Source organism: Schistocerca piceifrons, chromosome 7 (genome assembly GCF_021461385.2).
Source record: "Schistocerca piceifrons isolate TAMUIC-IGC-003096 chromosome 7, iqSchPice1.1, whole genome shotgun sequence".
In the NCBI taxonomy this organism is placed as follows: Eukaryota; Metazoa; Arthropoda; class Insecta; order Orthoptera; family Acrididae; genus Schistocerca; species Schistocerca piceifrons.
Genome location: NC_060144.1, coordinates 54,697,736 through 54,721,139, shown reverse-complemented (window position 1 = coordinate 54,721,139; position 23,404 = coordinate 54,697,736). Strand labels below are relative to the sequence as shown.

General features: G+C 44.5%; 1 protein-coding gene across 2 annotated transcripts in view; it reads left to right on the top strand.

The window, feature by feature from the left end:
* LOC124804606 (steroid receptor seven-up, isoforms B/C) overlaps positions 1-23,038 on the top strand; it is a 435,391-nt gene extending 412,353 nt beyond the window's left edge. For both annotated transcript variants that reach the window (XM_047264805.1, XM_047264804.1), the window contains one exon: positions 20,193-23,038. In XM_047264805.1, the coding sequence (XP_047120761.1) occupies positions 20,193-20,467 (275 nt within the window). In that variant the 3' untranslated portion in view covers positions 20,468-23,038. The remainder of the gene's footprint in view (positions 1-20,192) is intronic.
* Positions 23,039-23,404: the final 366 nt, after the last annotated feature.

Here is a 23,404-nt window from a genome sequence, read left to right as displayed (position 1 = left end):
ACAGATAACGTGAGAACTTAACTATCTTTAAAACATATATTATTCAAAAAGTGCTAAACGTAAAAACGGTAAAAAACGTTCCTTTGCTTACTAAAGAAGCAGTACCTAAGTACACAGTTAACCGTAACAGCGTCGTCAGGAAATACAGATTAGGATCTATAGCAATAAACGGAAAACTGTCTTCAGTTAATTTGAAAATTTAATAAGCTTTAAAATGTACATTAGTTATAAAAGTATTAAAACATATAGATAGAAAAAACTATAAAAAACGTACCATGCTTACTAAGTAATCTGTAGCTACGTATAATGTTGGTCATATCATAATTACTAAGCGTAACACGTCAATAATAAAAATTTGATCAAAGCAGGCTGCCAGCGTCTAAAACCAACAGAAGACTGACCGTTGTGTGTGCTTGTAATTTTTTCGTGCTCTTCTTCCGAAATCCTAGTGTTACTTATGAATAACCCCGTGTATTGACAGTGGTCGATCCTTTGTGCTCTTAAAATGAACAGGATAGTACGGCAGGAAGGGCATCTGGCCACCCCTTAAACATTAACATGCCAAATCCGATTAACGGTGGCTGACCCTGCGTAACTGCGGGACAAGTCTCAAGCGATAGACAGACTGTAAGAATTGTTCAGGGATTGATATCCTCCCGATATCTTGGTCACTAGACAAAGTAAGCCGGCCGTTGTGGCCGAGCGGTTCTAGGCGCTTCAGTCTGGAACCGCGCGACCGCTACGGTCGCAGGTTCGAATCCTGCCTCAGGCATGGATGTGTGGCATGTCCTTAGGTTAGTTAGGTTTAAGTAGTTCTAAGTTCTAGGGGACTGATGACAGATGTTAAGTTTCATAGTGCTCAGAGCCATTTTTAGACAAAGTAGACAGCATCACTTCACGCGGATGGCGGAGGATGTCTACCGTAGTCTTGATGGAAGAACCATCACAGAAAAAGATGCTCAGGAAACTCACAGAAAACTGATATCACGACTGGAAGAGGGAGATTTAAACTTCACTCCACCTACAGTCAAGTCAAATGGATTAACCAGAGCGCCGTCTCGGTTTAGTCCTCAGAGGTGTATCGGTACAATACAACATGTTCCACTAATGACGAATTGAAATTTATACGCTTGTCGTGTTCGTCGAGTAGAGAGCAGACGTTACCAGAAGACGCTAACGAGCGTGGTATGGTTGGACTCACCGCTACTGCCAGACCGCGTCGCAGCAGCAGCTCAGATATCTTGAAATTAATAGCTCAGCAACGACAGCTGCAACCAATTGTCCTGCCCTCCTGCTATAGCCACTCCTTCTGCTAGATAGCTTAAACGGAGTCAGTGTGAATAGTTGGCCAACGACGGGTGCAGAGATACACGTATGACTGTCGCAGCTTAGTGTGTGCTGCTTGTCCCACCTCACGTTGATAGACTCAAGAGCGGCAGTGAATTCTCGCCGCCTGACCTGTCTCTTAGCTTGCCGCTGCGGGGCGGAGGTGAGTCCAGAATGACAGCACAAGACTGCCGCTTTCCTTTTTTCTCTCCTTTTTTTTATTTTATTCTGAAGCCCGACTTCGGGTGGCCTGTGCTCCACTCGGTCCCTCTACATTATGTCCCGGTCTTTAACTGAGCGTCCCCGGCTTCGCGATATTTATCTCGCTTTATTTAAATGTTAACGCGTTATTTGTAATATATGCCGCTGAAGAGCATATCTGTTTTGAGAACGCGGACGCTTAACCAGACAACTAATCTGAATTCATTCCAAAAGCGCCACATAAACAACGACGACTACAATGGACTTTTCCTCCGTACAAAAAAAGGACCCACGGTGATTCTCGTTTTTTTTTCCATCCTCGTCTTTCGCCTTCAGAACGGTTTTTGTCTGCTGTGAGATATTGGCCACTTGGTGGAATGTGAAATAATACCGTAAATATGCTAATTCACAGCTTCTTAACTTTTTTCCTGCGTGTATGCGTAACCACTCGTACAACTCTAGAACGCGCATAAAGCCGCCTTCGTAGCCACTTAAATTATTCCCCTGTAGCAATGTGGAGCTCCCGTAACAGATGTACGCTCGGCCACCTGCGTGCCCTACCGCATTCTAAGCAGCCTTTCGGGATGAGAGATATTTCAGGTGCTTTCGCCTCTACTCCCATTTAAAACTCAGTGTTGCAAAAGTGGCTTTACATCACGGCCGTGGACAACCTCAACGAACCTCTATCTCTCTTTCTAAGACACACACACACACACACACACACACACACACACACACACACACACACACACACGTCAGTAGTATATATCATAGAGAAGCATATTCTAGCGTTAGCAACTGCGAACCAAGTTAGTTGTATACAGTACGTATGGGAATCCAAACTTTCTTTGCGAATTTCGTTTCGTTTTGCCTGAAGATGACAAGCAGAAAACTCGTCGAAACGTTACGACGCGACGCCACGATCCGGCTGATACACCGGGAAGATTTCATCATTGAAGCAAATGGCTAATTCTTAGTGTTCGTCATATTCTTACCTGAAAAAGACTGTGCAGTCTTACAGCAATTATATAAAGATGAGCAAAATTGGAAATAGGTCACTTTCGCATACCAAACGCGCAGATCGAACCCCAGTAACAAGCACACTTTTAAGTCCTCCCAGTCAATATTCAGCCACTTTTTGAGCAATCAGGCTCCAAAGTAATTCATTCGCAAACTCTGTTTCAACAGCATCGTCTGTCGGTGTCTGTTGGAACGAGTCTGTAGCCGCCTAGTCACATATAACCTCAAGCATTTACGAACCGAAAACTTATTTTGAGCATTGCATTAATTGCTATGATGATGTGTCCTTAAATAGCTCCAATTCCTGGCTCGAGCCAGTTATGGTGACTGAAGAATTTAGAGTCGAATCCAGGTCTGTGTTGGTGGCGTCTTGGAGACGGAGCAGAGTGGAGACGCCGGCTTCGGAAGTCGTCGACCTCCTGCGGCAGTGGACCTCGCGCCGCGGGGTTGGCAAGCCTGTTGCCGAGGCCGTGGCCGCCGACAATGGTCACCAGCGGCTCAATGCGCCATTGTGCCATTAAGGCGGCGCTTCCTTTTCGCGGCAGATAAGCGCGCCTCGGGGCAAAACCGAGATCTGTGGCCGTCGCATTCAGGCCACGGTCATTGTCTTCTGGCCCTCTGGTCGGCGGGCAGATTCTGCCAAGGACGAGGACCCATTCTCACCGCGGACCCCACCGGCTGATACCAGCGTGGACATCCGGTAGGCGGCGATAAGGGGGAGGGGAAGCAGTTGCTGTTGGCACCCCTGGCTGTAAGATCCAGGCAGGCTTGCGCCATAAATGTGAGAGCAGACCATAAAATTAAATAAGTTTAGGGTGTGACAACCACTATCACAGAACAAATCTTTTTCTGCGAAACTTGGCTTTCTACTGTAATCTTGGGTTGCATAAAAAGGAAGAGACGACAGCATTTCTTCTGAAAGTCAGCAAGTAGACACAGTCTGACTAAAGATTTTGGAACCTGGTGCGGACTAGTGCGATTGGGAGCCTCAGAGAAATATATCATCACGAGGAAATTAGAGTGGCGAAAGTTATGTTACAACCACACTTTGTAACTGTTGGGAGTGCAGACAGAAGCATTCCTTCAGCCTGGTAATTTAAATTAACGCATTACAATCGATGGCTGTTTTTAACGCATGGGCTTAGACCTTTACGTCCACTTTTTTTTTTCGTTTGCAACCTATAGTTTGCTAACATAATTGGTTCTGTACTTTTACGTTTAACAGAATCTCTTTCATCGTCCGAAGAATGTCTCTTCGAACGATATCAAATAAAAACGCATATGTTTTAAATCATCAATGAGTTATTGGAGTACCAACCCGACGAGCAGTTTTGATACAAGTTCCTCCTTAACCACTTGATGTGAAAACGGGTATGATTATTCCAAGTAGTCCCCAGCCGATTTTTTATCACTTCAGCCTCCATTTGGGCTGTGTTCCTTCTTCAAGATCTAAGATTCATATCTCTCTCTTCTTCAGGCCAGACTATGTCAAGTATGCTCTGAAACTGAGAATGTTCACAGCAGAAAGGCACAGTGGTCCAGAAATATGCAGTGTGAACCGTTAGACAGCGCCGTACTATCCTGTGAACTGAGCTCATACTATAAGGTCATGCTGTGCGTGAATGGAAACAGTTGTAAAATTCCATCACTACACTTGTTTCCTCCTGTATGTAAATTCCCACCCAGCTAATAGCACATAAGCTTTTGTTTACTGCTATGAAACAATATCCGAGCGAACCCTACAACTATATACCGTCAATATGTTTCATACGAAGAGGTGATGAAATACTCGCGTTATTGATGTGCTCTGTTGCTTCGAGTTATTGTCTCTGTTGAGAGAAGTGACATGTGATAAGCGGGCGGCAAATTAAGAAAGCCGGAAGGCCTTAATCAGCCAACTAAAGGCCCTCTGTGCGCCATGAAGAGATTACGAACAAATCCTAAATTGTGTACTGCCAAAAATGACTCGTGTCCTGAACGAGCAACAAGCAAAAATGTCCATCTTCATTAATTATATAAAGCCCGCAGACACATTTTTCTAAAAGAACTTTCTGCTTGCTTCTTGGAGTTAAAGCGGTGTTTGCTCAAAAATGTTCAAATGTGTGTGAAATCTTATGGGACTTAACTGCTAAGGTCATCAGTCCCTAAGCTTACACACTACTTAACCTAAATTATCCTAAGGGCAAACACACACACCCATGCCCGAGGGAGGACTCGAACCTCCGCCGGGACCAGCCGCACAGTCCATGACTGCAGCGCCTAGACCGTTTGATTAATCCCGCGCCGCGGTGTTTCCTGGAGGAACCGATAATAATTACTGCCTGAAGATGGCTTATCAAGGATGAAACAATCACAGCCAGTACGAAGGCGAATCTAAATTTACCTTACAAATTTCTAGCACGTACTGAAGATGCTGCGTGGTAAAGGATCGGATTGGATCTCAGAGGAACTAGGTGACAGAACCTCAGTGATTGACGACGAACTGATGGGGCAGCAACGCACTATACTCACCTTTTTTTATTTTTTTATTTTTATTTTTTTTAGCTGTTTCCTTGGACGTACTCTGTCAATGACGGAAAAGCGACAATGTGTGTCATGTGACTTTTCGATACTACATTTCTTCCAGCAAGTGGTACTGTTATGACGTTCTTTAGTTGCTTAAAACGCAGTTGTAGAAAACTCTGTACTCTAACCATGCAGACATGAAGGAACATGTTTGTTCCTGCAACACTGCGATGGTTCGCCTGAGAACAGGGGGTTTGCATTCAAAACATAACTTACATACATATGTTACGGAAATGTCCCAATACTTTACTCGTAATTTCTTAACATACCTACGTACTGGACCTACTCCGTTTTTTTTTTAAGTGGAATGGTCTGTTTTCCGTTTTCAATTTTGATTTCCCGTAAAAACAGGAGCACAGTGCTGTACAGACGATAATGTTGGCAGTCGAACTTGTGGGGGAACGCAATTAGCCACGAAATGTAAGAGTAAGTGTGAGGTCGATGTCTGAGGGGACAGTACAGTTTGGGCTCAGCTACGGTACGTTTACACTGCAATGGTGGTGAAGCTGCGCAGCTCTAATCGGAATGTAGCACATTTACCGGCTGTTTTGTCGCGCGTAGGTTATCCGCGTGTTGATCAGTGGTTGCCGGCTTAATGGGACGCATCCATCTCTCGGAAGCAAACCCCCTCTTATTAGCGGCGCAGCGAGGTATAACTTTACAGGTCTGGTGAGAAATTTCATCTGCCGGCTCGTGGGGGCGTCGTAGGGGCGGGGGTGGAGGAGCAGCAGGTGTCGGGATGGTTCCCGCAGCACAGGCGGCCGCCCGCCCGCCGATGTGTAACAGATAGGAGGCTGTAATTTGACGGGCCGGATTACCTGGGCCGCGCGTCGGCGGGAACGAACCGTTTCTTCTCACGCTGCCAGTCGCGCATCGTGATGCGTTTCAGCGCACCATGTAAACGGCGGCGCTATGCTGTAGCACTGTCGAAAGCCGCCACGCTATACGCCACCGCAGCCGCCAGCAAACAACCCGTTTCCACGTAATTAAAACTTCAGTACAACATGCGTCACCTCGCAACATCCTTTGCATGATATACCGCAGATTTCCTGTGCACTTCAATGAACACGCAGTACAGGAGGCTAGAAGCCTGAAAACCTGGCCAAAATTTCAAAATTGCCCCAGAATGGCCGAAAGTGGGTGTAGTGGGATATCTGAACCTTGTCACAACGATTTTTATACTAAAATTGAAAAATTAAAAATGGCCGACCCAATATGGTGTAAAGAATCAGGAAAAAATTAATGAGGCCGACAAAAAATTGTTTTAGTGAACATTAGTAATTTTAATGGTAAACTTTGTTGCAAAATTCCCTCTATTTCTGTCATATTACAGAAAATAGGCGGTCGGGGTGGCCGAGCGGATCTAGTCGCTACAGTCTGGAACCGCGCGATCGCTACGTTCGCAGGTTTGAATCCTGCCTCGGGCTTGGATGTGTGTGATGTCCTTAGTTTAGTTAGGTTTAAGTAGTTCTGAGTTCTAGGGGACTGATGACCTCAGAAGTTAAGTCCCAGTGATCAGAGCCATTTGAACCATTTTTGAACAGAAAATAAATATTAGTAACAAGAACTCAAAGTTTCGTTAGTATTCTTAATCTTCTTCCTCTTATTCTTATTCTTCTTCATAATCTTCATTTCCTTCTTCATATTCTTCCTCGCCGATATTTATAACCTCTTCACCATCTACAGCATCTGATTCCTCGTAATGTTTTACAGCGTGTACCAAGCTTCCGACGACAAAGTTTTCACTTTACTCGGAGATGGTTTCCGCAAAGAACGAATCTAATAGGGACTGGTCTTGGCCAGAAGCCTCCAGAATACTTTCTCCATATTTTTTGCGCGAGAATAGTTTCCGGCAAGACTTATGCAATATTGCCTTATTAACTTGTTTGTTGATACCAGACAGCTGATTGATAAAAGTGTAGAAGCAGTTATTTCAGATCCGTGTATCAGCAGTCTATGGACTCCCGTTGGCATGTTGTACCGTGAGTTCTCTTTGACGTAATGCCTGACTGTTGCAGTGGTGGGGCTGCGAAACGGCATTTTGCAACTGCCACTTAAAAAGTGGCTCGGAGCCAGCGCTGCCGTTGGCAGCTGGATTTGAAGGCTCATTCGCGACGATAACAGTACATACTTAAGGATGGAATGATAAAGATGGTGTAATGCCGTGGAATCTAAAATTATCTCTTTTTTTCGCTCCCATTTCACAATTTTCTTCCTTGCATTCCGTTAAGAAGTTAATTTGCAAAACGCAGTTTTAATTAATAATTATATAAACTTTAGTAATTAAGTACAGACTTTCCGGAATAGCTTCCATTAAAAAAAAAAGAGTTGATCTGATTTTGATGAAAAAAATTTTTGATCTGAAAGACACAGTGCGTTTCCACACGGCTAACAGCGCGCTCGGCTCACAAATAAAAGCCGCGTTGGACGTGAAATTCAACCTTCGTAAGGCCGGGATGCATTACCCCAACTCGGGACTTTTTTTTAATTTATGGCCACATTTTCGGGATTCTGACCCACTGTCTGCCGCTTTTTTTCATTTACGTAAAGCGTAAAACTGGATTGGTTTAAAGATAGTGAACAGATAATAAAGTAGACCAATATTCTAAGATGGAATGTACGAATGCCTTGTAAGCAGTCTCATTTATAGATTGACTGCATTTTAACCACGTCCTGGCATCCTGCCAATATATCGATCACCTGCTCGAGACACTCGTGACGTCCAGTTACCTTCGATGTATTCATTTGAAGACGAATCTGGACTGCTCAGAGATGACGCAATGCACGCAGAAATTTCTCCCTCTGTGAAGTAATTTTTAGACATAAGCCCTGACACACGTTGATCACTATCATCTCTCGGTTGCGGTTCTGTTGTGAATTTCTTGTAGACCTAGGTGTGTTTCCTAAGACAGACGGTTAAAGGAAACTGACGCGGAAAATGTTTCATGCACCTTAAGACAGATCCTGGTTGCGGAAGGCGTAACTTGGTTCCTCTGTCTTAACGTACATGTGATGTTTTCCGGGCCAGTTTTACGTCGTCCAACCTCTACGCACAAACACACCACTTCGTGACATTCTGCACACCTGAATGTGATTATCCCCTGTAGCCTGCATCATGCCATGATTTCTTCCTACATCACACAGTCGTGTCTAGCTGGGATAGTCCATAGAAAAGGCCCGTAACAATACTCAGAGCACAAAGTTCCACCTGATTAACGATATCCACCGTATTTTATAACAATATGTCGTTCGTGCACGTGTTTCTAGAGGAGTCATTAGCGCAGTGGCGACAAAAATACGCCCGCTGCCTGGTAGAATAGAGCCGCTCGCCAGCGGGTGAGTCACCGTTGCCCACACCGCCAAGTGTGTGTTTTGCAACAACAACACAGCGTTATGCAAATGCAAAACAAGTCGCGCCGTGACAAGAGCTCGCCGTTGCCGACGATAGAAATCACTTGTGGCGCGGCTGTAACCGCCGGAGGCAGTTGGCCTGCAGCGCCTCTCCCGCCAATCGCGGAGCAGCGCAGCAAAAATTGAGCCGATGGCCAGTTGGAGCAATTAGTGGCGCGGCGCGGCGGCTGTCCTTGCTCGTTTGTTTTTCCCCCGTCCTCCTTCACTGTCTTTCTGTCTCCCCCCCCCTCCCCTCCACCCCACCTCTCTCTCTCTGTTCCCGCCACGTTTTCTTCCGCGGCGCCGTTCCTCACGTTGCACAATTGCTGAGAACGCAGCCCAGCTGTGATGCTGCGCGACGTCACACGGTTTTCATCGTTCCGCTTAAACGAGCAGAACAAAAAAAGGCGAGAGAGGAGCCGGCCGCGCCGTTCCGCCTCCCCCCCTCCCCCCGCCTCCCCCGCCCCCACCCCCTGCGCATTCCTGGGGCAATCAGCGGCGCTGGAGACGCCCATCCTAATAATAGGACAATGTACGTCCGTGACGTCAGCAGGCCGGCGTCGCCGGCGCTCACCTTTGCTGTAATCGCTCCCAGCAGGGGGTCTGTAATGGCGATGCTGTCGATCGTATTACTTCGGTGTCGCCGACCGTCTAAAACAGAGCGCAAACTCTCAAATCCCTGACGGAAGAATCGTGATATGCAAAAAACTGAAGGCTTTTATTGATCTTCTAGGTTGTCAGTCTGCATCATGACGCTCTTCAAGTTCCTTCTTAACAGTCGACGTTTCGACCGCTCTGCTGAGATCATCTTCAGGATATAACAGCTAAGTGGGACACCAAAAGATCCTGAAGAAGTTCCCAGTTGAGGGATCGAAATGTCGAATATGTAAGAACAAACGGAAGAGAAATGTGAAGCGGCCTTATATTCTAGTTCACCTTATTTTCAAGTCCGGGGGTTGTCCGCCCCCGTAGCATAGTGTCTGGCTAGTACGTGGAGCATCCCAGATAATTCAGCTTCCTGACAGCGGTTTTTCTTTGGCGTGAGGACTGTTGTGGGGTGCACTCAGCCTCTTAAGCCCAATTTGGCTGTTACTTCAATAGAAGCAGCGACTCCTAGGTCTCGAAAGCCGAGAGCGATTCAAAAGTCGGTGTGTGGACCCCGGTGCTCCTCCATAACGCTTCCAAAAACGCTAGCGCCAGAGGATGACACAGCGGTCAGTCGTTCATCAGTGCCGCACCGCTGAGTTTTGCTTGCTTACTTGCCATGGGCTTGGAACACTTGGGCGGAGGGAGACATCTTTGGAGAGACATTCCTTTGCGGAGACAACGAATGTCGTAGCAAAGAAACTAATTGTGGCGACAAACTGATCTATATGTGCCGGTCGGAGTGGCCGTGCGGTTCTAGGCGCTGCAGTCTCGAGCCGAACGACCGCTACGGTCGCAGGTTCGAATCCTGCCTCGGGCATGGATGTGTGTGATGTCCTTAGGTTAGTTAGGTTTAATTAGTTCTAAATTCTAGGCGACTGATGACTTCAGAAGTTAAGTCGCATAGTGCTCAGAGCCATTTGAACCATTTGATCTGTATGTTAGGTCGAGGTCTAGGAAAGTGACAGTTCGTTTCTGAACGAATGTGAAAGCAAAAGACTAGATATGGTTACTGAGGGTCTGTATCTTATCCCGAGATCTAGGATAGGTTGGAATGTGACAGTTTGATTGGAATTTTGCGAAACCAACAAATTTTAATGCAAAATACTACCTGAAGTGTTTTGGGCTACGCAGAAATGTCAACACATCCCGTCGCCAAACAAGTCACAAGCGCCATGTCTGCTCCTGGGTGCGGACGGTCGACTCATAGAACAGATTTCCCAGGAATTATCATTTTTTCGGCCAAAAAATCTGTATTTTCCAACGAGTGAGATTGAAACGATGAACCTTCATTTTTAATGTATGTGAGGGACTGGTCTATTGTTTTGAGAGATATAGCCGGTACACATTAAATAATACAAAATATTGAAACGAATTATTGTAGCTAATTTGTCGATTGATATAATATTTCCGCCTCGAATTAGAGTCATCTTGATGAAAGGTTTATACAACCTTCCTTCGTTTCTGGGTTCGCCAAAGAAACATGAACAGATTGAATGTGTACCAATATATCTCTCAAAAAAGGACATTAGCCCTGCACGTGCCTTTAAAAGAAAGGTGCATCGTTTCAAGCGGGACATGTTTTATACGAGTGCTTAGCAGAAAACATTGGAATACTCTTTGCCAGTCATATGATTTGGCAGGGAGACGGACGAAAACAAAGGTTTTTCTTTCCCTAAGTAAACAGTCATGGAACTGATTGAATGTAGCTGCACAGGGTGACCAGCAAATTTTGCGTTGCAGTCATAATCCATTTGTCAAATAACAACGAATAAAAACCGTAAAAGCAATAACCTACTGTTTTGAAACGCACGTAACGTATAAAGTAGCGTGCGAACTAGCTCTTAGACGTCCTAATCAGGTTTTTTGACGACTATGCTTGTAAATAAAGGTTCCCGTCAGGCTTCTGTGACTTTAAAGTTCTCAGCGGAAAGAATAAATGCCTTAATGCATATCTGAAAAGTGGCCATGCGTTTACAAACGCACATAGCTCTAAAAGTGTAATAGAGCTTTTAGTTAATAGTAATAAAGAGACACATTTGCTTGTCACGGTTCAGGAAATTAACACCCATTCAGAAGAGGAAGAAAAACAAGGCTGACGTCAGCGCCATTAGGTGAGAGCACGCATGCAGGAAGTGGGTTGCGCGCTCTGCCTTGGTGGACGTAAAAGGGGTCGGACGGGTTTACGCGTTTGCCTGTCACGCTGCCGTAATGACGCCTGTTGCAGAAACGCTCGCTTGTCTTAGTACCGGGTAGACCATACGGTATAAAAAGAACTCTGACTGCGCAAATAATTTATATAAGAAGAGCAGTAATGAGCTGACTCCGAATGATGGATAGAGTCGTGGAATGTCACACAGAGAGAAAAAAGAACATGTTTTTTGCGATAGATCAGTCAGTGAAATACGGCTTTGAATCGTATAGTGTAAGAGGTCTTTTCTCGCCGTCTATAGTCTGAAGTGCTTTATATACTACAGTGTCACATTTCCTTTGAAGTACATTGTTGTGTGCCTGAACATCTAACTTGAATGTCAATTTCAGGTAGAAACCAGACTTACCTCTAGTGCTGTGCCTATTTCGCCTCTTAATGCTACAGACATGCAGCCAGTCTTCTAACCCTCCACCCTGCCTTCACACGCGCACAAATACACACACACACACACACACACACACACACACACACACACACACACACACACACACATTTTCTTGTCATCGAACATGCACGCACAAGACATGTATATAACAGATAAATCATTTTAGATAATAATTTCAACTAAAATTTTTGCATTACCAATGGTGAATTTTTCAATCTTTTACTTTTCAGTTTTTCTCATGATAGGAAACAGGTTAACTAATATAGCGTATGTATATGGGGTTTATATGGGGGAAGGCTTATTCAACTAAACTCAGTATGTGGTGGAAACCACGAAAATATGTCGTGGTACACATGATAACATGGTTACATTTATAAAATTGTGAACAGTAATTAAAGATTACCTGCTGTTATTCGATCACAGAATTACTTACTAAAATACCTTCTTCTGATTTTTAAACGCTCTTCCTAGAAGTGGACCGTAATTTCCAACATTTTTCTGGAGTTTGTGACCAGTTTCAATAATTAGCAAGATGGTGAGAATCGAACTCTAATTTCAGTTGGAAACCCAAAATTTGGAGTAAAAGTTTATAACGTAATTAAGTCAGACTCTGCTTCTAAAAGCATTCACGACGTCTGCCGTTCTAAAAGCAGTCTAGAACGGAAGAGTGTTTTCGATGAACCCGACGTGAAGAAAGGGCGCTCTGGTATTGGGGAACTAAATTATAAACTCGTCCTTCGCACGCGCAGCCGAAATCAATGTGTCTGTAGCAACCCAGCTGCTTTCTGGAGCTGAGGACTTAGTAATGTTCGTTGTGGAAGGAGCTTCTATCTGTCGTGAGGTCGGTTTGCAGGACTGTCGCCGACGAATACTTGAAAAATTAAAATATGGATACCCAACAGCTAAAGTGTTGCCACAACACCTGAATATTGTACAGTAAGTCTTACCATGAAATAAGTGACTCCGACAGTAAAATATATCGTTACGAAACTGTTCTCGGTGTGACCGTGCGGTTCTGGGCACTACAGTCTGGAACCGCGCGACCGCTTCGGTTGCAGGATCGAATCCAGCCTCAGGCATGGATGTGTGTGATGTCCTTAGGTTAGTTAGGTTTAAGTAGTTCTAAGTTCTAGGGGACTGATGACCATAGATATTAAGTCCCATAGTGCTCAGAGCCATTTGAAACTGTTTTCATGATGAAACTGGAAGATTACCTACTAAAAGATGCGTAAATGAAATATACCATGTGTTGTGTCGAGGTATTTACGCGGTTGTCGGGACGTTCGGAGCAATTTCTGCTCTGTTATCGTTCGGTAATAGCACTTAGTATGCATTTATACTAGCGTCAGTAACTCCCCTCACATTCCTGTGGATTGATTCGCAGGACTGTTATGGCACAATGTACGCACTGTCAAAATGGTCTGCAAACTTCCGTTTGTGACAACTTGCTGTGTGCAACTGGTCTGACTCTACTGAACGCACCCAGCGGGGAGCGCATTGGTAAAACAAAGGACCCGCATTCCGGAGCACGGCGCTTCAAATTTCTATGCGGTTATCCAAAATGAATATTTCCGTGATTTTCCTACTTCGTTTGAGGCGAATGCCGAGTTGGTTCCTTCGAAAGGGTGACGATGATTTCCTTTCCCATCCTTCCCGAATCCGAGATGGTGTTCTGCCTCTCATGATGGGGCTTTAAATTGTAATCTCTCCTCTTGATTTTGGTGGAAACAGAATGGGGAATCCTATACGTGCTGTCTTTTGTGCACAGCGAATGCACCGCCGTGTATTGCCCCATGATGAAGTATTTACGACATTCACATGTCTCCCACTGTTATTTTCGAATTTATGTAACTAAATGGCTACAATGGTTACACAAGCCCTGTTACAGATTGTCTTTCGAACGGCTTTCAAGAGCGACAAAAATTTGATATTCAGTGTTGCGTATAATTACAGACGAAATTTAAAATGCTTTCAAAATCTACTCTTTAAGAGGTATGATCTTCCGTATTTCAGTCAGAAACGTGTATGTGTCCTGGGACTGCGTCACTGGCGGTGCGCATATTACCCCGACTACCCTAGCGTTCGTTAATTTCAAAATCGTTCAAATGGCTCTGAGCACTATGGGACTCAACTGCTGAGGTCATTAGTCCCCTAGAACTTAGAACTAGTTAAACCTAACTAACCTAAGGACATCACAAACATCCATGCCCGAGGCAGGATTCGAACCTGCGACCGTAGCGGTCTTGCGGGTCCAGACTGCAGCGCCTTTAACCGCACGGCCACTTCGGCCAGCTCGTTAATTTCAATAAATCTAATAACTGACTTCTAATTCCCTGTACATACCATATAGTTGCATTGCTACTGTTCAGTAAGCAAAGAAGTAGTGCAACACTGATAAACTTATCGGGTGTACAAGTTTGTTTTCATCTAGATGGAATATTATCCAGAGGAGTGTTGTGTATTTACAAAATAGTTACCTGAACTGCTATGTTTGATTAGCTGTGTCATTGTGTGTATTGTGTATTGAATCGGGAACCTAGAAACGACGGAGAGGCTTCGTCCTCAGTGGTTCACGACCCCACAACAGGCCACAGCAGTCCACCCACCCCACCGCCGCTCCACACCGAAGCCAGGTTCCCTCTCCCCGGGAACGTCTCATACCAGAGTGTAGCCCCAGTGTTTGCGCGGTAGAGTAATTATGGTGTGAGACTGTCATTGAGCCCAAGGGAGGATAGTTTAATGAAAGCGAAATATAATTTTCTGCTTCTTTGATATATGTTTAAGAGTACAAAAGCATACTTTGTTTCGAAATTTTTTTGTCCCTAATTGGATAACAGTTATGGTTTATTTAATTTAATGAGAGGTACCGTATATTCATCCATTATTTGAGAGTGGGAGCACTTAGCCGCTTACAATAGACATCACACATAATTTCAAACTTTTACGGGATTATTGGTCGCTGTCCACAAAATAACGAAAGGGAAAGGGGTTATCGCTTACTACATTTTCACCGTTCATGTTGTAAAACGTCAGCATCAGGCATGAAAGTTTAATTTATTACTTCTTTACTACTAACTCCATTCGCAATACATTTAGCAGACGGTAAAAATGTATGACGCTGAAAGTGGCCTCAAAATTGTATCTTTGTACACGATGTAGTTCAAGAGATATGAAGTCAGAAACGTCAAGGTGCGTGAGAAATTAGCTGTTTCCGAACTTGGAAGTTCGATTCATTAAAGGATCGTTGGTGGGGGAGAGGGGGTGGGGGTTACTGGTGAACGAAATAGGACGTACGAATGGTTTTGTGGACCAATAACTGCTACCATGTTTGCGCGCAAAGGATGACTCGAATGAAGCAAAGAAAAAGAGTTAACGCCTGGAATCCTTCACTAAGATTAGGAGTTTGTTTGTGATGTATTGCGCTATCAAATACGAGTGGCCTGTAGATTCCTAGCGAGTCTGAGCAATGGAAGACGCGCGAACCTGTCACGTACGACGTGCACGCCTTCAAGCGGGGGAGTGGCTGAAGCGCTGAAATACGGCGTCTGTGTGGTGCCTGCGCTCCTCCCGTGTCGTAATTTCGAGATGAGTCAATGCCAGGAATACGACCGCGACGCGCCGCAATTAAAATTAACGAGCCCGCTGCGGCCCGGCACGTGTGTGAGCAAGGCAGAAGCCGCAAGACAGAGAGTTACGCGCCACCGCACCAATATTGGCAAATCCTCGCGGGCGGAAGGCGCCGCCGCCCATATACGGCCACAGCTCCCGTCTCCCGATGCGTTTCAAGACTTTAATTTCCAGCTCGGAAGCAAAGCGGCAAGTTGGCGGAGGGATACGGTAGGCGATGTACCGCACTGTTGCGCCATCTGGTCCCCTCATCTCTGAATGTACGCCACGCCACACGTTACGTCTTACGCCGGCGCATCGTATGCTTTTTATATAGACTTATTGTTGCGATTGAGTCTTGAATGTCAACTGCGTCACCGCTTCTCTTATCCTTTTCATATCGTGTAGTATAATACAGTAGCGTCTGCGGAACGTTATACAAAGCTTATGAACGGTGCTTTAGCCATAGAGTGCAACGCGATTTTCCCAGGCCACCTTATGGATTGTTCCGGAGGGTACTTATGAAACCACTATGATTATGACGCAAAAAGAGACAGATTTGCAACTGAAATGGATGTGTATTTAATCGGTGACCGGTTTCGGGCTATACCCATTCTCAAACCATCCCGTGTTTGCCAAGTAGAATGCCCGTCTTTAAAATAACAGTACATGAATTGGGTAGATGTGTGTAAGGTCCCAACTAATTTTCTTTTAACCCCTTGACCCTTCAGTCCACCTCGTGTTCAACATTCTTCTATCGCACCACATCTCAGCCGCTTGGAAGCATCTACTTTTCCTGTTTTCCCACAGTCCATGTTTCTGTGTCAAACAATGCTGTGCCCCAGACGTACATTCTCAAAAATTTCTTCCTCACGCTAAAGCTGTCGTTTAACCCTAGCAGACCTCTCTCGGCCAGGAATGCCGTCTATGCCTGCGCCAGTATCCTATTTATATCCTCCTTACTTCGTCCGTCGTTTGTTATTTACCTTCCAAGTTAGCGGAATTCCTTCATCCACTTCGTGGCACCCCAATTTTGATGTTTACCGATAATCTCATTTCTCCTACTCCTCATCACTTAACTCTCAAACATTCTTTGCTCTTTAGACTGTTCATTCCATTCAACACGCCTTGTAATACTTTCACTGAGGATAGCAGAGTCATCAACGAATGTTATCATTGGTATCCTCTCATCCTGAATTTTAATCTCACTCATTAAGCTTTCTTTTCTATCCGTCTTTGCTTCTTCGAATAACAGTTTGAACAGCAGAGGCTAAAGACTACGACCCTGTCTTACAACCTTTTTAATTCGATAATTTGATTCTCGCTGCTTCAGTCTTATTGTTCCTTGTTGCACCTTGTGCGTATCATATACACTGAAGTGCCAAAGAAACTGGTATAGGCGTCACTGAAATACAGAGACATGTACACAGGCAGAATACGGCGCTGCGGTCGGCAACGCCTATATAAGACAGCAAGTGTCTGGCGGAGTTCTTAGAAAGGTTGCTGCTGCTACAATAGTATATTATGAAGATTTAAGTGAGTTTGAACGTGGTGTTATAGACGGCGCACGAGCGATGGAACACATCAACGAGGTAACGATGCAGTGGGGGTTTTCCCGTACGACCAATTCACGAGTGTACCGTGAATATCAGGGATCCGGCAAAACATCAAATCTCCGACATCGCTGCGGCCGGAAAAATATTCTGCAAGAACGGGACCAACGACGACTGGAGAGAATCGTTCACCGTGTGAACAATTCAACTAAACATCATCGATAAGGGCTTTCGGAGCCGAAGGCCCACCCGTGTACCCTTCGTGGCTGCACGACACAGAGCTTTACGCCTCGTCCGGGTCCGTCAACACCGACATTGAAATGTTCATGACTGGAATTATGTTGCCTAGACGGACGAGTTCAAATTTTATCGAGCGGATGGACGTGTACGGGTATGGAGACAACCACATGAATCCATGAAACATGCATGTCAGCAGAGGACTGTTCAAGCTGGAGGCGGCTCTCTAATGGTGTGGGGCGTGTGCAGTTGGAGTGACATGCTACCCCTGATACGTCTAGATACGACACTGACAGGTGACACGTACGTAAGCATCCTGTGTGATGACCTGCATCCATTCATGTTCATTGAGCATTCCGACGGACTTGGGCAATTCCAGCAGGACAGTCCGGCACCCCACACGTCCAGAATTGCTACAGAGTGGCTCCAGGAACACTCTTCTTAGTTTAAACACGTCCGGTGGCCACAAAACTCCCCATTTATGAACATTGTTGAGCATATCTGGGATGCCTTGCAACATTGCTGTTCAGAAGAGATTTCCACACCTAGTACTCTTACGCATTTATGGACAGACCTGCAGGATTCATGGTGTGCGGCACTTCTGCGTGCCCTAAATGATATTACGCAGGTGTACCAGTTTCTTTGGCTTTTAAGAGTATATTCGTCGTTGCTCCTTCGAAGTATGGTTTGAATAGCTGAGGCTAAAGACCACGTCCTTGTGTTACAACCTTTTTTAAATCGAGAACTTGATTCTTGCTGTTTCAGTCTTATCGTTGCCTCTTTCATATTGCGCATATCATTTATTATCCGCCATTCTGTTCAGTTTACACCTATTTTTGTCAGCAGTTCGGACATCTTTTATCGTTTTAGTTTATGGAACATAATCTACAGCGCTCTTATGAGGACGCGGCTAACATTTCGTCCTTTGAGCGCAGCTGTACACACACGGCCGGCCCTGGACGTGCCCTGCGCTGAGCTCCCTGCGGAGTTTACGCGGTGCTTCTGAAGCGGCAGACCTGCCCGTTGTCTGGGTCGGCCGGCCCGCGCCTTGTTGCAAATGCGTCGCAGACGAACTCGCCGACTGATGGCTGGACAATCAAGGGCGCCCACCCTGCGTCATGCCTCGCGTCACGTCACGTCACGTCACGTCATGGGCCGGCCGCTCCAATCTATTCTGATCGCTGGGGCCGCGCCGCGGGTCAGCGGGCTGCGCCGCGCCGATGTCCCAACCAGCACTCGGCTCCCTTGACTCCTCATCAGCTTCCTCACCCAACTCTCGCCTGATCAGTCTTTCGATTATTCCGTGACTGCACATTGCACATCACACAGTCACCCGTTGAGGTTGAAGAGACTTCTCGATCGCGAAATGCGTATTCTCAGTCCCCCAAATGCGCCAGTTTTGCTTATTGACGAACCCATCCAAATGAAGTGGGTTTCGTCGCTAAACCAAATCATACATGCGCATACTAATTTCTATCAGGGCCCGCTGCCAACCGTGCAGTTTGAACGTCCTACCGCAAACCGTTCAGAAATTATGACGATTGTATTTCGTTGTTGTGGTCTTCAGTTCAAAGACTGGTTTTATACAGTTTTCGATGCTACTCTACCCTGTGCAAATTTGTTCATCTCCGAATGACTATTGCAACCTACATCTTTCTGAGTCTGCTTAGTATATTCATCCCTTGGTCTCCCTCTACGATTTTTACCCTCCACGCTTCCCTCCAATACTAAATTGATGATCCCTTGATGCTTCAGAATGTGTCCTACCAACTGATCCCTTCTTCTAGTCAAATTGTGCCACAAATGCCTCTTCTCCCCAATTCCATTCAGTACCTTCTCATTATCTACGTGATCTAGCAACCTAATCTTCACCATTCTTCTGTAACACCACATTTGGAAAGCCTCTGTTCTCTTCTTGTCTATTTATCGTCCCATGTTTCACTTCCATTGATTTCTACACTCCATACAAATTACAGAAAAGACTTCCTGACACTTAAATCTATACTCGACCTTAACAAATTTCTCTTCTTCAGAAACGCTTTTCTTGCCATGGCCAGTCCTTATGTCCTTTCCGCTTCGACCATCATGTTATTTTGCTCCCCAAATAGCAAAACTCATCTGCTAGTTTAAGTGTCACATTTCCTGATCTAATTCCCTGAGCATCACCTGATTTAATTCGGCTACTTTCAATTATCCTCGATTTGCTTTTGTTGATGTTCATCTTATATCCTCTGGAAAGAATTCCGTCCAACTGCTCTTCCAGGTCCTTTGCTGTCTCTGACAGAATTACAATGTCATCGGCAAACCTCAAAGTTTTTATTTCATCACCTTGGCTTTTAATTCCTACTCCAAATTTATCTTGTGTTTTCTTTACTGCTTGCTCAATAACGTGGGGGACAGGATACAACCATTTCTCACTCTCTTCCCAACCACTGCTTCCCTTTCATGCCCCTCGACTCTTATAACTGCCATCTGGTTTCTGTACAAATTGTAAATAGCCTTTCGCTCCCTGTATTTGATCCCTGCCACCTTCAGAATTTGACAGATAACATTCCAGTCAACACTGTCGAAAGCTTTCTCTAAGTCTACAAATGCTAGAAAGGTAGGTTTGCCTTTCCTTAATCTACCTTCTAAGATAAGTCGTAGGGTCAGTATTGCTTCGCATGCTCCAACATTTCTGCGGAATCCAAACTGATCTTCCCCGTGGTGGTCGGCTTCTACCAGTTTTTCCATTCGTCTAAACAATTCGTGTTAGTATTTTGCAACTGTGACTTATTAAACTGACAGTTCGGTGATCTTCACACCTGTCAACACCTGCTTTCTTTGGGATTGGGATTATTATGTTCTTCTTGAAGTCTGAGGGTATTTCGGATGTCTCATACATTTTGCTCACTAAATGGTACAGTTTCCTCATTATTTAATATAGTTCAATAATTGTCATTGTGTATGTAAATATAGATTTTCAGACAGATGTTTTTTTTTTTTTACTGTAGTTGATGTCACTGTGCTTTCTGAGTTGCTAATGATATGCCGTTCCGTTTGTGTCTTGCAGACGCGTGTGGCCTGTCGGACGTGGCGCACATCGAGGGCCTGCAGGAGAAGTCGCAGTGCGCGCTCGAGGAGTATTGCCGCACGCAGTACCCCAACCAGCCGACGCGCTTCGGCAAGCTGCTGCTGCGCCTTCCCTCGCTGCGGACGGTCAGCTCGCAGGTGATCGAGCAGCTGTTCTTCGTGCGGCTGGTGGGCAAGACGCCCATCGAGACGCTGATCCGGGACATGCTGCTGAGCGGCAGCAGCTTCAGCTGGCCCTACATGTCCACCATGTGACACAGCGTGTGGCGGCAGCTGGCCTCGGCCTAGCCCCCCGGCTGCTGGCGCTGAGATCACGCTGAGGAGCCGACGGAAGCCGGCGGAGCGGCCGCCCGTGCTGACGTCACTGGGGACCCGCCGCGCGCGCTCGGACCGAGCGTCCACCGCCGGTGCCGGGACGCTGGGTGCGCTGGAGGGACGCCGTCGTGGCGTCTCTGTGGCTCAGTGTGGGGACGCAGTAAGCTCGCGAGCTGTGGCCGTGACTAACCGGTGGTCTAGCTTCCAGTATCCTTCCGTAAGGACGACATCGGCAACTGCTGTAACTACTGTTCTAGTGATCATCCCAATTACTGGCAACTCATTGGTTCCTATACTTGTCCGTACACCAAAGCGTGATCTCCCCTTCTTCTCTGTGAATTTAAAAGTAATGCTTTGAAAAAAAAAACATTCTTCAATTATCGTTTCCATTACTACCGCAACATTTTCCACAATGTAGCTAACAAAATCTTTTTAAGTGTCTCATACCTTAGTCATCAGTTTACGTTGATATAGTATTTTATTGACTGCACTATTAATTTGTTCTCCTACTCTAAGAGAATAAGTAGCATTACCGCGGAAGATATATTTTGGGTTGTTCGGCAGAACTGACTATTTCCGTTTCTCTTTCAACTATACGTTCTTTCAACTGTCGACCTGGTTGTCTTCGTCTGGTGCTGCGAGCGATGATCTCAGGTGTGCTCACTGTTCCTCTCACTTGTATTTTTCTGGTCGGAGTGCAAGCGGCAGCACCTCACGAAGGCCACCAGCTCGGCCGTCGAAATATGCTTAGAAAAATAGAATTGTTAACCCCCGGGAATGTATCTTCCGTCTACTAAATCGTGCCAGTCTAGAGACAACATTGTATCGGATGTTCTGACATTAAATATAGCTACATGTCACCTATTTTTGATACCCATCTCTGTAATGTTATTTGGTAGTGCATCGCATAAAATGAAACACAAACATTTGTTAACAAAGTAATTCAGATTCCTGTCACTATTGCCTTTTGTTGGATCATGCTGGTGTCCGAGTCGGTGAAATTCATTTTCGGTTTAAGTTTGCAGGCAATGTGTTCTTAAGTTCATAGAGTGAATGCCTCCTAAGTACAAAATAATTAGCGCGTACTTAAAAGAAGCAATAGCAAGTTTGTTTTTTTGGCGAAAGGTAGTTAAATACTCGCTCCGTGGGTGTACTTATGCAATGCTATCAAATACAAAACAACAAAAGAAAAAGATTCCTTAACCTAAAGCTTAATTCTGAAAGTTTGAAGTGCACATGTTTACCCTCATTAGTGCCAGATTCCGATATTTTTCAATTTTGTAAAATTTTCTGCAGGATCGCACTTAACACAGAATGTGACGTATTACTAAATTTATTCACCACGTTACTTTTTAGTTTTGTATGGCATTTCGTTGCGGTCGCGTGTTGAATGTACTTAATATTGCAGGATCATAAATGCATTTCTTCTAATGAAATGACAATGGATTCTTTTAATTTTGGTGTGGGTTAGTGAAAAAATTTAAAAGCACAAAGGGTGCAACTCAAGAAACTGGCTCGTATGTAGTACAAATCCATGTACTATCACTTTGTTACAGTAAGTTGTTTTTAATCGTTTTGTGATTCTGCTAGTGGGGCGCCATTCGGTCGTTCATGTTTTTGTTGCCAAATGCTTTAAGAATGCATGGTATACTTTTTGACATACCTTTCCCTAGTCCCGTGCGGAAGAGATACGGAAGTCTAAGTGTAGAAGCAGTTACCCATACGCTAGTTCATGACAATAGAGGCCATTCAGAGGTACCACTGCAACAACAGTGCCATTGAAAAAAAGATATTTTATAAACTATGAGCTCGCAGAGGGTACATGAAAGTCGCAACGGATGTAACAACGATTGTAATTACCCCCTAAGCTTAAAAAAGAATCGATGATATGTGATATTGAAAAGCTACGATATAATGCGCATCGGTGCATTGCATACTTAATTAAAAACATTTAGTTTTAAAACATACTTTCCTTTTTATAAAAACCCAAAAATCAAAAAACAGTACAGGTTGTATAAAATTATATAGAATAACCATATAAGCGAAGTGTTTTTATGTGTAAATAAGTGGTACTTGATAGACTATGTGAATTATAATAGAGATCTTCCCAATCAAATATAATATATGTATAACAAATATTTGGGCCAGTCACAGTTTCATGTGAGTCTCCATGAAGTGAAGTTCATTGAGTAGCGTGGATGTTGTTTACCTTTTACGGAAAATAATATGTTCTTAAGTTGTAAATACTGTAGTTTCTTTTTGGAAACAAAAACCGGTGAAAACAGTGACTGAAAAAAATGTGTGTGTATGTGCTTGTATGACATTACAAGCACCATTGAGATGAAAATTGGTATATTATCAGATTGTGATACAAAGAGAGCATTCAGATTCGTAAATTATTATTCATCCCTGAATTCGATTTTCTACAAGGTCATGAACATTTTTACTCTTGTACAGTGATACTAGTTTGATTGTACAGTATAAAAAAATAAATGTTACTCAGAAAACTTTTGGTACTTGTTTTTCTTTAATGATACTTTCTCCTCATTTCACAATCCTGTCACTAATTCAGAAAAGTGAATGCAGTAATTAAGTAAATTGGAATATAAGAAAGCTGAGGGTGACATGGGAACGACAAATCGTTCAATATTACTTTTTTTTCATCCTGTTACTACAGCGGAAATGGGTGCTCCATTCAAAAAAAAAATTATTTAACTGTTTTGGACTGACCTTAAGAAGTATTTTGCTATTCAGGAAACACCGACATTATTTATTTTCACTAAAATGAAATCAGTCGTCAGCTGCAGAAAATTTTTGATTTCACTTTTTCTGGTTTCAACAGATTAATGTCTCACGTTCAGAAGTCTGATGCAGGCT